The following is a 15,870-nucleotide window of genomic DNA, read 5'->3' as shown; positions in this document are numbered from 1 at the left end:
GTTGAAAACACATAATATGTTTCAACAGTTCTTCACGCCTCTTATTACTTTCTAATATTCCTCATCAGCACATGATGTTAGGGTAAGAGTCTATGCATGATAATAATCATTAAATCTATTAAGGACCTGACATGTGTAGATATGCTTATGAAGTCACTTCAAACAAAGTCAAATTGAAGTTCCTGGATGTATCTTTGTGAAGATAAATCCCTCTTTTAAATCTTTCTGTGTGAAAAAAAGTCTGCTTTTCTTTCCTTTTGTTACTTTATTTTCCACATAATTTCCTTCAGAATCCATGGCTATAAATTTTGGGTCTGTGAGATTTATGTTCGAGGAAATTCTTTAATCAAATATTTTCTAAATAATAACCATTCACTGCTATGGAGTAGTTAGTGTAAGGAAGGGCAATGAGGATTATGCCATTTTAATTAAAAGGGAACTTTCAAATATTTGCTGGTTCTCCAAATTCTATCTATTTTTATTGAGTAATTAGATAAGGTGCTATTAATATATTGCTTTGTTTCCTTAGCAAATTTAATTATATTTTGATTAAAATTAGCTTCCTACTGTGTGGTCAAATAATTTTTATATATTGATTTTTATTTGCTTTGCATCTTCTCTCTCTTTCAGTCTTATTAAAGGTAACTTCACTTCTATATTTGTAGTTGACCTATTTTTATTTCTTCGAATTTTGTTTCACTGGGGAAAGGGTGTGGGTGGGTGGGGCTAGAAACCAGAGAGGAATTTTCCAGAGTGTTTTTTTTTTCCTTTTTGGCCCTGGTCATTGCTTTTGTTTTTTGTTGCATGTCCCTGAGGAGTGATATGTCTATCTCATCTTGACTGTGACATTCATGTGATAAAACCCACTGGTCCTTTTCACGTGTTCATATATTTTGTGGGCTGAAGTTAATGTATTTTTTTCTTAATTTTGAAAGATTATCTGATGCCCTTTTTTAACCACTTCCAGACATTGATGAAGTAGATCATTCATTTATTGCATGTTAAACGTTGAATGGAAAAATTATACTTGTATTGGCTATAATAATTTAACTTGGACAATCTCTGCTTTATATTGGAAATGAATATATATCAATGCTCTTTGTAATGAACTAGATTACTCAACAAAAACAGCAAAATAAAAATCTGGCGTGAAATGTTTGATGGTTTACCTTGAAGGTGCACAAGTAGTATAAAAATATTTGAACGTTTGGATTTGTTTTGTGAGCTGTATCTAAATAGGGAATGTGGGATATTCAGTAAAAACCCAAAATGCAGTGCCCTTTATGAAGCAAAGGTAAAAATGCATAACTTGACTTTTTTGGCTTGATCCTTCATCAAAGTATGAGAAAATGCTGGCAGGCATCCGATCAAAAGAGTGGGGGGGTGGGGGGGGCATGGCAAAGGCAGGAGCTGATGGGTGGATGAAGGAGGGAGGGGAGAGCAGCAATGAAGGGGAGGAGGGATGGCTGGTAGGTAAGAGGGAAGGGAGGGGTGAATTGGAAAGACAGGAAATGGAGAGGGGAAAGAAAACACGAGCAGGTTTAGTAAAAAGCAGAAAAGTCAATGTTAATGCCATCTAGTTGGAGAGTGCCCAGACGAAAAATAAGGTATTGTTTCTCCAATCTGCGGGTGGTTTGGGTGGGATAGTACACAAATCCTTGGACTGACATATGAATCTAGGAGTGTGATTCAGAAATGAAATGGTTGGCCACTGGGAGGTTGCTGTTGTTCCAGACGGAGAGAAGGTGCTCAGTGAAGCGATCTCCCAATCTGCGACCAGCCTCTCTGATATAGAGAATGCCACAAAGGGAGCACCAAATGCAGTAAATAAGTCCTGTGTTGCTTCACTTGAAAGGCCTGTTTGGAGTCCCAGACCGTGATAAAGGAGGAGGTGTGGGTGCACCTCCTGTGGGAACAGGGGAAAGTGCCGGGGTGGGGAGATGGGTAGTGAGGGAGGAGTCCACGAGGGAATCACAGAGAGAGTGGGCCCTGCGGAAAGCCGAGAGGGGAGGAGAAGGAAAAATGTCTCTGATGGTGGGATCCTGTAGTACGTGCCAGAAATTCTGGCGGATAATGTTGGAGATTGTGGGTAATGTAGCATCTTTGTTCATGCATTGCTAAATATTCATTTTAATCTAGAAGCTAATATTTATTCAGGTACTGTTAATGCACATATATCAGCTTTTTTAGAATGAACAAACTGTAAAAATCTTTTGGTTTCAGAACTAGGATTGAAAGCTGAACATCATGAATGTCTCAATCATTTCCAAGAACTTGTTTGGAAGACTGCTGTTCATTGTAATCACAATGCAACTCTCAAGTGCCCAATATTTCAAGCAAGCAAAATCTCCAGTACTTCCAGATAACCCATTTATTGTTGTTTGGAATGCACCAACTGAAAGGTGCAGGCTTTGGTACAATGTGGATCTGGATCTCAGTGTTTTCGACATAACTTCAAACTCAAATGATACACTCAGTGGGTCAGTCATCACCATATTTTACCACAATCATCTGGGCAATTACCCTTACTATACTAAAAAAAATGTTTCGATGAATGGAGGGATCCCTCAGAAGAGTGACCTTAAAAAACACTTGAACAAGACCAGGTCTGACATTAAGAAATTCATTCCATCTCGTGACTTCAGTGGTCTTGGGGTGATTGACTGGGAAAACTGGAGACCTCTATGGATCCGAAATTGGGGAAATAAAAAAATCTATCGGCAAAAATCCATACAACTTGTCAAAAAGCTTCATCCTACTTGGTCAGACAATCAAGTAAAATTAGAAGCTAAGAAACAGTATGAAACTGCCGCATGGAACTTCATGAATAATACATTGAAGTTAGCAGAGAAGATGAGACCAAAAGGCTTCTGGGGGTTTTACCTCTTCCCGGACTGTTATAACCACCATTATAAGAAAAAGAAGAAGTATAATGGGATGTGCCCTGCAATTGAATACAAACGTAATGACAAGTTACTCTGGTTATGGAAAGAAAGTGGTGCTCTGTACCCTTCCATCTACCTTGGACTTGATTTGAAATCGAGCTCAAAAGCCCAGAAATTTGTCCATTATAGACTGAAAGAAGCAATCAGATTGGCCTCCATAGCCCATAAAGACTATGTTCTCCCAGTCTTTGCATATGGACGACCATATTATGCTTATGAATTTTTGCCTCTCACTGAGGTAAGTAGAAAATAATTAGAAGAACTCAAATATTATTTAGCACTAGAAATATTAGTTCTGTACAGTATTAAGATATCATCAGGTTTGATTTGTTAACAATGAAATGTATACCAAGTTTCATATTTGGATTTGCTGGAGGTGAGATTCCAGGTAGGAATTATGCCAAAGTTTGTTTTCAAAATTAGCAAATGATGTCATCACAATTGCATTCACATGCAAACTTCAATATTCATTTGACTTGTCTTGGTTTTATTACTTTATGATGCACATTTCCTCCTCTTGTCAATATAGAACAGTTTAGCACAAAAACAGATCCTTCAGCCCACAATGTCTCTGTTAACCTTGATGCTGATTTAAAATACCTATCTGCCTGTACATATGGTTTGTATCCTTCCATTCCCTACCTATTCATGTTTCTGTCCAAATGCCTCTTGAAGTTAGTAATCTGCAATTAAAAGCCAGGGTTGGTATTGGTAACCATGAAAAATCCCATACAGTCCTTGTTTGCCTTCAGTAAAAATAAATTACTCACCATGCCTAGTTTGGCCTACATGTGACTCCAGATCCAATGTTGCTGAGTCTTGGCTGCTGTCTGAAATGTTCTTGGACCACCGATGAATAAATAATAAAAATATAAATATTCAATGGAAAAATATTGATATTCTATGACTATTTTTCTGTTATCACTCATTATTCAGACCTCAAGCACAAATTAGTCCATACAATTTTTTCCATCAAAAAATTGGATGTTAGTTTCCCTGCCTTCAGAGAAATACCGAATACAAATCGAGAGATAACTTCAAATCAGTGACTGTAAAACAATGTCTCATTTCACAGATTGACTTGGTCCATACAATAGGTGAGAGCGCTGCAATTGGAACTTCAGGGATTGTTCTTTGGGGAAACATTGAATATGAAAGATCAAAGGTAAAGTTTCATTTTTTTCCCTTGATTGCCCAATGGTGACCATTAATTCCCGTGTTATGTTCTTTGGCTGATTGCCATAAGATATTCATGAACTACAATTTGAATACATCTTCATTTATGATAAGATGGAGAATGCTGCAAATACTTTAGAGGTTAGGTTGCATCTGTGAATACACTTGCAGAGTTGGTGGTAAAGGTAAAGGTAATCAAGTCATTGGCTTCCATTGGAACTGGAAGTTAACTCTATTTCTCTTTCAACAAATATTGCCTGATCTGCATTTTCATTATCTTCTTTTTCTATTTCCAATTTGCAACATATGCAGGTTTAGCTTTTTGTTTAAACTTTATAATCTCAAGCAATCTTCTCTTAAGTAATTTATTTTGTCAATTCTTCCAGTCTCACACGACTTCTTTGTCTATTTAACATCCAGTAAAAGTACATCAGAATTTCAAAACAAGCCCAAGTTCAGTAAACACCTGAATTTCCTTACTGCAAGACGAACTTCTTTCCTAATGTCATAATTACAAAATACTGTGTAGAAATACATGGATTCCTTACTGACAGCTGCAGGTAGAGTCACGTCCGGTAAATCTAAATATATAGGTAGAGTTTTCATATGATAATAATTATATGGTGATAATTATAGTCATGCAAAGAATTCACATGAAATTTCTTTTATTTTCATAGGCCTTCTAAAGGTCAGGTAAATGACCTGCCATTAATACCTTAAGTTTCTGCATTGAATGAATTGCAAGGACAAGATGGCATTCTTTTTCATTATTTATTTATTTTCAAATTTATGCATACAGCTTAGTAACAGGCCTTTCTGGTTCATGAGCCCTGTGCCATCCAAATACCCAATATGTTTTGAAGGGTCGGAGAAAACCCACACAGACATGAGGAGAACGTACAAAGTCCTGACAGAAGGTTCCGGATTCGAAGTGGCGCTGTAATAGCCTTGTGCTAACTGTTACAATAACTGTGCCGCCCAAGTTTGTTCCATCTTTTTACCTATCATTTAATATTTCTGCTATCTAAACTCTAAAGGATTCACAAATTGCAGTTGAAAAGATTTTGATTCATGCTACTTTGAAAAATCTATTCCTTGTCAATAAAATAGAGCCTAGGCCTTCTAATCGCTCCAGCATGTATGGATTCCTTAAAATTATGACTTCATGATTACTCTCAACAAATATCACAGCAGATACATCTACTCAAATGTATAGACATTGACTAAATGTGTTCATTGTGTTCTTTATCCATTGCCTGATTGATTACAATTAGGAAAATATTCCTTGTGAAATATCTTAATTTTAAAAAAATGTCAACTTAGACCTACAGCATGATACCAGGCCATTTCGACCCATGAGCCCGTGCCGCCCAAATTATACCCAATTAACCTAGAACGGTGGGAGAAAACCAGAGCACCCGGAAGAAACCCACACAGACATGGGGAGAATGTATAAACTCCTTACAGATAGCACAGGATTCCTCCCAATCACTGGTGCTGTAACAGCTTTGCGCTAACCACTACACGAACCATGCCACCCTTGTTTCATGCTCAATTAATGCGTTTTCTTTTTAGGATCAACTGAAAACAATGAAATTGGTAGGAGAAAAGTGGATAGATTTTAATTTCAATGGGTGGGTTTTGCAGTGGGTAAGGATTTGAATCCACCTAGAGTCAGTAAATTGATTTCTCAATGTGATCTGAATGCTCCGGTCAGTGACTGTTGGAAAGAAAACCAAAAAAAAAAAGCCTGCAGATGCTAGAAATCTTAACTAAAAACAAGTAGTGGAAATACTCAGCAAGTAAAGCTGCATCTGTAGAAAGAGCAACAGGATTAATGCTTCAAGTCTCCAACAGGACATGAGAATGGCTGTATATGGAGCCAGGAAAAGAGAGGGCTAGGTTACCCACAGGAATCGACAACTGGATGAGAGAGAAATAGACAAAATAGAGAGGTATCTCACAGGGAACACAGAGGCTATGTCAGACATCACTGTCTCACAAGGCAATGGCTATTATCTGTTGCAGATCTATTATGTTAGTCCTATTCTCTTGGAAAGGCTCTGTATATCTGCCATGCATTTCTGTCTCCTGTGTAAAAACAGCTGTTGAGAGTGAAAAACCCCATCATCCAAATTCACCTTAAATACAGGTACTGATATTGATATAAACACATTACCGGTATTATTATCAATATCTTTCTAACTTGTTGGGAAACTCTTGGTGGGTTGGGGGGTGGGGGTGGGGGTGGGGGGGGGGTGGTGAAATTGGTGTAGGAATCAGTTAACAGACACATTTGTTCCATCAAATGGTGCAAATTTAATTTGGGTGGAGAAGCATCCTAAAATGTTTCCCACTTTTCCAACACATAGAATGCATCCCGGTGGATGGCTGATGACTTTTTTTTTACATTTCATGCATGATATTCTTGAAATTAAAGTTAATTAACCTTTCCTTTCAGTATCACTGTTTAGCAGTGAAGGAGTACATAAATGGCCCTCTGGGACACTATATTGTTAATGTCACATCAGCCACAAAGTTGTGCAGCCAACATCTTTGCAAGAAGAATGGAAGGTGTGTGAGAAAGAACATCGATTCCAAAACCTACCTGCACCTGGACCCAAAGAGTTTTAACATCAGAACCAGATCTGAGGGAATGCATCCAAGATTTTCTGTGAATGGGAAGATGAATCCAAGGGACCTCAAATACATGAAAAAAAAATTCATGTGCCATTGTTATGAAGGGTGGGTTGGCATCGCCTGCGAAATACCAGTTCCTTCAGTGAATGAGAGTGTCCTGGTCACAAGGAATGAAAGGGGGTCAGCACCACAGTTGTTGTTTTCATTTGCCACTGTCGTCATCTTTCACTTAGCCATTATAATTATTCATTTCCAATGCTAGAAACCTTTAATGAAGTTCATAAATGGTGTGAAATACGTAGATTTCATCAAGTGTGTAGAAAGACATGGCTTCCTTTAAAAATTGTTTTCTCAAAATATCTATAAAGGCACTCAGTAATAACTAGATCTGCTGCATCCCTCTGCATTCAACCACTATAACAGTCCAAATTGGCGATTTTCTGATAAATACTGATGGTATGCTCTGCCCAAAGCAAAAAGAAGTAAGAAAATTAACTTCAAACATTAGTGTTCATGTTTATCTACCAATTATCCCACTTCTTTGCATTCCTTCATGCTCTACCATGTTCTGGCAGGGGAAAGGCCTAGCTGGCATGTTCCTTGGAAACTGATGCCACAGATTCAGTAATAAGACAATTCACACTGGCTCGTTAATTAACTGTCAATCTACCGGTTAACATGTCAGTGTGAACACTCACAAATCGGCGCGCAGGCATCAGATCGCCCCGGGGATGGATTGCCAGGGTGATCTGATGCCTGTGTCCCATTTAGCCCAATGTGAAAGGGACATGGGGTATCCTGGGACAAATTAGTGGAGGACAGGCGCACCTCTCCCCGGGGATGCCTGGTGGTGAGTGTGAAAGGTCAACAGTGGTCCAGTGTGAACGGTAAAAGCAGCTTCATGAACCGGTTAGTTGAACAATCAATTTACTGGTTAGCCAATGTGAAAAGGGCTAATGTGATGCGTCTGAAGTAGCATATACCCCCTTTGATCAGTGGGCTCACAAATGAGTATTCTAGCCATACCAATGCAGAAGTGTCCAAGGTTCAGTCCCCAATCCCTGGAAAGTGAACTGATCTCAGCCTAGTTTGGTTTGTAAAAATTGGCAAGTATCCTTCAATCAAGATTCCTTTATTGTCATGTTATAGTGCAGAACATGTAATATTACACGAAATTGCCTTCTGCCACAGAGTCATCATTAGTGTCGCCCGGTGTCTCATAATAGAGGAAGAGATGCAAAAGAGAGTCCCTTCAAAGTCACCGAGGGACCCCACATTGACCTCCGCCACTACCGCAGCCTCTGCAGCCGCAGAGTTTGATTATTCAGCAACCTGAGCTCCAGATGCAAACCAACACGATCAGGAAGCCCGAGACCCTTCTTTCCCTCAGCACCCTCTCGAATCACGGACCTGATACCCGGTTCCCATCAGCCAGTCTCCAGCCGCCTGCCATCCTTTCAGGTACCCCGACTACAAGTCACCCGCTGCCTCTGTGGGTCCCTCAGTTGCTGAGCTCCTCACTGCTCTGCTGCCTTGGTCACCGTCCTGCAGGGTCTGTGCTTCTCCTTCTCAATGGGAGATGTTTTTCCCCATTACTGGTCCCCTGCGCTGGCCTGCTGCTTCTTGGAGTGCAACCCCTCAAGGCTGCTGCTGAGCACAGACTCTGCCATCTTGGGCATAGACCCTGCGGTTATAGGATTTTAAAACGCTTTAACAGGCCATTTAATGCCTGCATGGAGCTGCCAGTATTAGGATAGGGTGGTTGAACCTTTCAGAGCAGCATTGTATCTCCGCTCTCCTGGATCTGCACCAGCAGTGCTGCCATTCAGCAACTCTGGCGGTACCACCATTTTTTCCCAAATTAGGGTGTAGTAGATATTAAAGCATTTTGCTTCTTATTGATCCCATAACTTCTGCGGGACATCCAATGATATTATAAGATGCCAACATGCATTGCTAAATTTTCCACTTGAAGCAAGGTGCTGGAGAGCAATTAACCTGTACCCAGCAAGTCGTCAAAAGCATTAGATGGAGGGGAGAAAATGGGGAGAGAGTACAACTTTTCACAAATTAGTGTTAGATGTTGAAATGAAGAATAAACGTTGGCTGGAAATGTATTTAGGATGCATGTCCTGTCAGCACTACAGAGAGGGGTCGGTTGAATGATTCTTCTGTCAATCAAGACCACATTGCTTTGAGCTATTGTGATTAATTTTATGCATTGAATTTACATATATCCTTCCTTTCAAGGGGCTTTTTTGGGGAAAAATAAACTACTTTTTTGAAGAGAAGCTGCTGTTTCCTTTGGTCTTTGAACAGAATCTGAGTAAACTCGCATTATTTTCTGTAGAACTTGCCTTGCCCCATGCTGTGGTATTGTCCATAAATATTCTGATATCTTTAACTTCAATTTATTTGGAAGAACTTTGGGGGGTGATTTTATACCAGTTTGCTTTATTCATTTTATTATTGTCTACGTAAAAGAAAACCTTTGCATCTTAAATGTTGTTGTCACTGATCATTTCTAATCATTCACACATATAGAGTTTGAAAATAAAAAGGAACATTTAAATAACAACATGGTGTTTCTGTTGTTTTCATTTAGTAAGACTTTATCTTCTCGTGACACAACTACTACTTAAATGTGTGACTGAGGCAGATACACAGATTCTGTTTCAATATTTTTATTAAATAATAATACAAAATGTAGAAGCCATATTTATCTAAATATAAAGAATTAATATGGAAAAGGAAATATACAGAAGGAAGGCTTATATAAGAAAATCTGTAACATATAAACTAGATAACTTAACAATCAAACAAAAAGGAAATAATTAAGTAATCATTTAATCAGTTATAACGTGACTAACTGAGAAGGATTTTAAAAAAGTAAATTAATGCTATACTACAAATTCTACCCCCTTCCCTCCTGAAGTTATTTGGTAAATACGTACAGTTTCACAACTCACAAGATCTAAATTATCTTATAGATTACAAAAAATAAAAGGAACCCATAAACTTTAAAAGTTTTAATCCATTACTTTAGAGAAACATCTGATTTTATTTTCCCTCAAAGTTAGACATGCCATCATGCCATATAACCATTGAGTAGGAGTAGGAGGGAAAATACACAGGTTTCAAACATGTCTTTACCTCAATAGCTTCACAATGGGAAAATATTCAATACTGAGGGATCCCTAAAGGTGTTGCTACTTGGTATGGGTTTGACCTGTGAACATGAGACAATCCAGGGTGTCTCAATCCAGAGTGGCAGCAAACTCAAAGACTTGGTAGATTCTCAAATGCAGTGGTCTGTTGAAACTGCATGAGGGAGGCCACCATTAGGACAAATGCTCCAACTTGTGTGGAGAGCTGGGACACTTCTACTAAACCAGCCTAATCTGGAAGTCTAGCCATGTCCAGCCCACAAGACAAGATCTGATGCAGTAGCAGAGACAATTCTTCCCAGGACCAAAGGTCCAGCCTCTTCCATCACCTGTGTGATAAGTGCTTATGTTGAGGATGAGGGTGTAGGACAACAAAATGAAATGAAGGAGGAATTGAAAGAATTCCCATCAGCCATGAGACCACAGGAAAGTTGGAAGACAATGGAAGATTAGATCACAGAAGAAAATAATAAAAAGCTTGCTTATCCAAGGTGGCTAATAGTCATGGTGCCATGGATATTAAGAAATGGTTAGCCCCACATCCACAGCCTGCCACAAGGTGAACATTCTGCTTAGTGACAAAGAAATCAGCAAATTAAACCGAGTTTTCCAATGCAGATTTCATTAATAGGTGAAGCCGATTCTCCCATCCACAATCCCCCCCCAACTCTTCACATAATTACCTCACATTTTTAACTTTCTTTTTTAAGGCTTGCTCCAGACAGTGGGAGTGATGATCAAGGACCAATTCCAGGATATTGTAGCAGTGCTACAATCAGTTCAAGTATTTTGTATTGCATTGGAACTTCGAGCTTCCATCAAAATCCAAGTTATGGGAGTGTGACATTTGTCTTCAGGTCACCACTCTTCGTTCAAACACCTTTGTGACTCTAGAGGTCAAACTGAACTGTGGCAATAGGGTTTGTGAGTACTCCCTGAATTTCAGGCCACGGCCAATGAGATCCTTTCATGACTCCACATTTCAGAATCCAAATGACGCCCTGTGATGGCAATATGAATGCATTTAATGGCACTTTGCATCATGCAACTCCTGACAATTCATGTTTTTTTTTCCCCCTGATCCTATATTCTCAAGGTGCAAGTGATGAATTCTCTCTCACAGTGGACAATGTCTTTGTATTGTAGATAATGCAAGTTAAATATGTCAGGTTTGCAGATCCATGCAAAGTTGGTAATAGGCCTAGGCCAGATGGGAAATGAAGGGCCCATTTCATGATGCTTGTAGATCTTTCAACACATCACTGTCATGGTTCCCTTTGAGAAATAGAGTTATGCTAAAGTGTGGGTTGGAGAATGATTTACTAAATCCATTTCCCACTCTTCCTTTCTCCTTTTGTGCTAAAGACAGAGAGGATTGGTTCCAAAAACCAAGTGAAGCCAAGTAGACAGAAGCACCCATCCCACAAACTTCAGAAACCATGCCAAACATCTCTGGAACACTGCAAAAGCAAATCAGTCCCAGCATTCTGCTTTCTTGAATAGGGAAATTTCCAAGCTAGTAAGCAAACTACATTCCAGTTGACACTAGAATTTACAGAATCTTAAAGGGACAGAAAGAATTAAACATGCTTTTGAAGTCCCTTGTTTCAAAGATCACTGGATGTTTGCAATAATACTTTGCAAGATGGTCAGTGAGATTGTTTCCACTTTTTTTTAATCATGATTTTCCATGATTTCTGTGAATTCATAGAATTATAGGAAAGCATTCTGACCTGAAATGATGATAACTCTTTTGTTCAACTTGTTGAGTTCCTCTAGCAGAATGTTTTTTTTTCCCTCACACTGTATTTACGCTCTAAAGTCTCCAATGCTCTTGCCTTGCTGGTCTCAGAGAATCAACAGAAACCCCCCCCCCACCCCCTCTGCCAAGGTCAGACAATGCATTTATGAGCTCAGAGAATGCACACATAAGTATTATGATGGAGTTGAGAGAATGTATTCTGCTCCCACTGCCAAACTCAGGAATGCTGAGTTTAAAGCAACTTGCTGATCAGGAACTAACTCACAGATAGCCCAAATCATAACTGTCAAAGGGATAAAAGGAATTGGGAGATCCTTTTTGTATATTTTTATTCACATTTTTCAGTTGGTCTTTCACAGCCTCACTTAGGCCATGTGAGAAAATCTATTTCATGACTCTTTTGTATGATTTGCCACTTAATTTGGTCACTCCCAAGGGGTCATCTTCCAATCACAGATACTGTGGAAAAATCTTCAAACATAATGTTATCTCTTCATCTCATTACACATTGAAAGATCTAGTGCTTGCAATTATTTGTCTTAAACTGCATTATATTGAGAAATTGGCCACATACTATTCACTTTAATAGAAAGTGAATCTAGTGATGATAAATCGGATAAAACGAAGAGAGGCAGTTACAGAATTTACAAAAGGATCAAAGAAAGATGTGAGTTAACAATGTGGGAAAAGTGACCCACATTTAGCACAAGCACAGAATCAGGATATTTTTCAATAGTAATCAACTGCTAGACCAGGTGTACAAATAAATCGAGTAATATCGGTTTATAACAGTTCCAGGTATAAAAATCAGGTAGGAAAGTTAGTCTTTATTAGAAAAAGGGTTTGAATGTAAGCACAACATTGAGATTATAAAGGGCATAGATGAAACTACAGCTGGAATGCTATGAGCAGCCTTTGTCTCTGTGTTCAAAGGACATGCTTTCCTTGGATTTAGCATTTTGCAGATTTACAATGCTTCTTGTGGGATTAGATTATCTAATGATGAGAGGCTGAGAAAGATTTGTCTTGATTCACAGGAGTTCAGCAGAGGGACAATGAATCTCTTTAGCCCCTTTCACACCGCCGATTACATCTGAGTTAACTCACCAATATTGCAGGTCAAATCGCACGGTGTGTAATGACATAACCGGGCAGGGCGAGTAGATTTCAACCGAGCTCTGATACATGGAGGGAACACATGTCAACTCACCAATTACCTCTGCTGGTGTGAAACGGCAACCAGTCCAACCAGGTGCGATTAGTGACGTCAGTGCCTGCGTGCGTTCGTCACAATGCTGAGAACGCAGCAAGCCTTTGCTCTTCCTTCACGGCAGCAGTGCGGCCAAGCAGAGTGTGGGGCTGGTTGCCCAGAGCCTGGCTGCTTGTTCACACATGGCTGTTGCTCCTCTCCAATAACCTCAATCCACGCATGAAACAGAGAAGGTTACGACAGCTCTGTGTTGACAAGGGTGAAGAATTGGTGATGAATAATATAGCAAGGAGGGTGGTGCCTGCGTCAGACAAAAATCTAAGGGGGCAACAGGTGGGCAATTGAATGTCGAAGGGTGATGAAAACAAATAAGAGTAGGCATGGAGGCTTGGGGCATGGACATCTTAGGTAGATAGAAAAGGATGAGTAACTGGAGTTGATGGGATGAGAATGTCAAATTGGTGCACTTACATGAAAAGGGTAAAAAGTAATTCCCTGGGGCTGGTTATCTAAAGAAAAGGAACTGAATTGTCACAGAGACTCATTTGGCTCCCACTCACACCAAGAATGTCACACAAGTTCCCGGGATGGCAGGATTGTCATACGCGGATAGGTTATGGACTATATGCAATGGAGTTTAGAAGGATGAGGGGAGACATGATTGAGGTATTTAGGATTATCAATGGGCTTGACAGGGTGAAATCAGAGCACATGTTCCCAGTGATGGGTGAGACTAGGACTAGAGGGCATAGTTTAAGAACACAGGGATGGCCATTTAACACAGAAATGAGGAGAATTTTTTTTACCCAGAGAGTTGTGGGTCTGTGGAATGCATTGCCACAGAGGGTAGTGGGGGCAGATTCGTTGGATAGGTTTAAGAGAGAGTTGGATAAGACTCTTGTGGACAGGGGAGTCAAGGGTTATGGGGATAAGGCTGGGATTGGTTATTGAAAGGGAAAGATCAGCCATGATCCGATAAATGGCGGTGCTGGCTCGAAGGGCCAATTGGCCTACTCAGGCACCTATTGTCTATTGTCTATTGACTTTGAGCCAAACTATAATTAGAATAACAAAATTACATGGTAAATTTGAATATAGAAAATTATCCAACAATTGCAGTGTAGAATCAGAAAGGTGACATATTTACCTGCCAATGAACTGGTTAATAAACTACCACGGAAAGGTTTGGGAAGGCCACATACGAAACAGCTTGAATTGTGCTCGCTTCGACAGCATATATACTTTAATTTATAGCTCGGATTGGGAGCAGAGCTCCTAAATCACATAACGAATCAAAAGATGTCACAAAATTCAGACATCAGGAGTTTACAGCACTTTCAAGCAGCTTACAAGTTTTGAGACAATCTTTAACAGCAAAAGCTGTTATATTTGTTTCCCCTTTAAAATCTATTATATGGAAAGTGTTTCTGTTCTCCATTACTAACTGCACGATTAGACTTCTGTGTGACTTCCGGTGAGTATGTACCACCTCACTCATGACATAATCGCTGGAGGCAGGACCCTCCCCTTAAAATCCCAAGTTGCAGGATTACCTGCAAATAACGGTGCAGTGTGAAAGGCTCCCGGGGTCCCGTTGGCAGCGAGAAAGGGGCTACTGAGACGCACAAGATTCTGTTTTACTGGTAAAGTGCTGATGACTGGTTCCTGCTCATGAACTTGCTATGACTTGAGTTATGGACTCAGGATAAGGCATTGGTTATATAGGAATGGGATGAGGTGAACTTTTTTTTTACCTCAAAGGCTATATTTTGAGCATACTTAAAGCTAGATATCAATTGATTTTTTTGCATTAGGAGATGAAAAAGAATTTGAATTGTTGATTGAAATGTGGATTTAAGGGTTCAGCCATGATATTGAAATCTGGAACCATCTTGAGTCGATGTATAGCACACTCCTACATTTTTTAAAAATGTTCTGAATTAAATGCAAAAACTCCAAAATATCAGAAATTATTCATCTAATTAGAGAACTTAACATGTCCACATGAATTGCCTTTGCTCTTTACCCCTATGCTGTACCTTGTATTTTCTGCCTCAGTTTTAAAGTTGCTGCAATTGTAGTTATTTCCTTTTTCTATGTTTTCTGGTATTTGCTATATCTTAACTATTACCCTTGCATTTATATTTTTCCTGATGTAGCCAAAAACACTGCATAAAGAACAGATTTTACATAGACACTTCATAACAGGGATGTGCTAAGCTGAAGTCTCTCACAGTGGCTGATTTTAACCATTTTCCAACTTTCTTTGCATGTTTTTAACTTCATTTTTAAAATCTGCATTTGTGGCAAAACTCTCCACACTTCTTTGTGTTTAAAAGGGTTTATTAGATAGTCTTCTCCTTTTATGTATTGTTCATTGAAGGATTTCACCCTTCTGATTATTATGGTAAGCGAGATTTGAATGTCAATTGCACCACTGAAGATAATAGGTAACAATATGTGCAAATGGATGGGAGAGGAGCAGGCCACCTGGTCTCTCAAGGATGCCCCTGTGGTGCGTTGGAATTTCTTCTCCCAGAGGGTGGTGAATCTTTGGAATTCTCTATACCAGTAATTTGTGACAGCTTGATCACTGGAGGCATTTAAGGTTTCTTCCATCTCAATTGATTTCAATGTTATGCAGTCTCCCTAACCATATTTCCATGTTAGGCACATTTCCTCTTTGTAAAGGCATCACATGGCATACAGAAGGGAGATAGATCAGCTAGTTGAGTGGTGTCACATCAACAACCTTGCACTCAACATTAGCAAAACCAGGGAAACGATTGTGAACTTTAAAAAATCAGAACACGAACCAGTCCTCATCGAGGAGGTCAGCAGTGGAGAGGTCAAGAACTTCAAATTCCTGAGTGTCAACATCTCTGAGGATCTGTCCTGGCAGCTCCAATTCGAAGAAGGCCTGCCAGTGGCTATACTTTGAAAAGTGTTTGAGGAGATTCAGTATGTCAC

At 39.5% G+C, this 15,870-nt stretch overlaps 1 protein-coding gene across 1 annotated transcript; it reads left to right on the top strand.

The window, feature by feature from the left end:
* LOC138745539 (hyaluronidase-2-like) lies at nt 1-9,267 on the top strand. The gene is made up of 4 exons (XM_069902676.1): nt 1-82; nt 2,224-3,183; nt 4,021-4,110; nt 6,583-9,267. Exons 2-4 carry the CDS (start codon nt 2,248-2,250, stop codon nt 7,021-7,023), a joined length of 1,467 nt encoding a protein of 488 aa, XP_069758777.1. The 5' UTR covers nt 1-82; nt 2,224-2,247; the 3' UTR covers nt 7,024-9,267.
* Nucleotides 9,268-15,870: the final 6,603 nt, after the last annotated feature.

The sequence above is a fragment of the Narcine bancroftii genome, chromosome 11 (genome assembly GCF_036971445.1).
Source record: "Narcine bancroftii isolate sNarBan1 chromosome 11, sNarBan1.hap1, whole genome shotgun sequence".
NCBI lineage: Eukaryota > Metazoa > Chordata > Chondrichthyes > Torpediniformes > Narcinidae > Narcine > Narcine bancroftii.
Note: the sequence above shows the minus strand (reverse complement) of the source record. Positions and strands in the feature narration are given on the sequence as shown.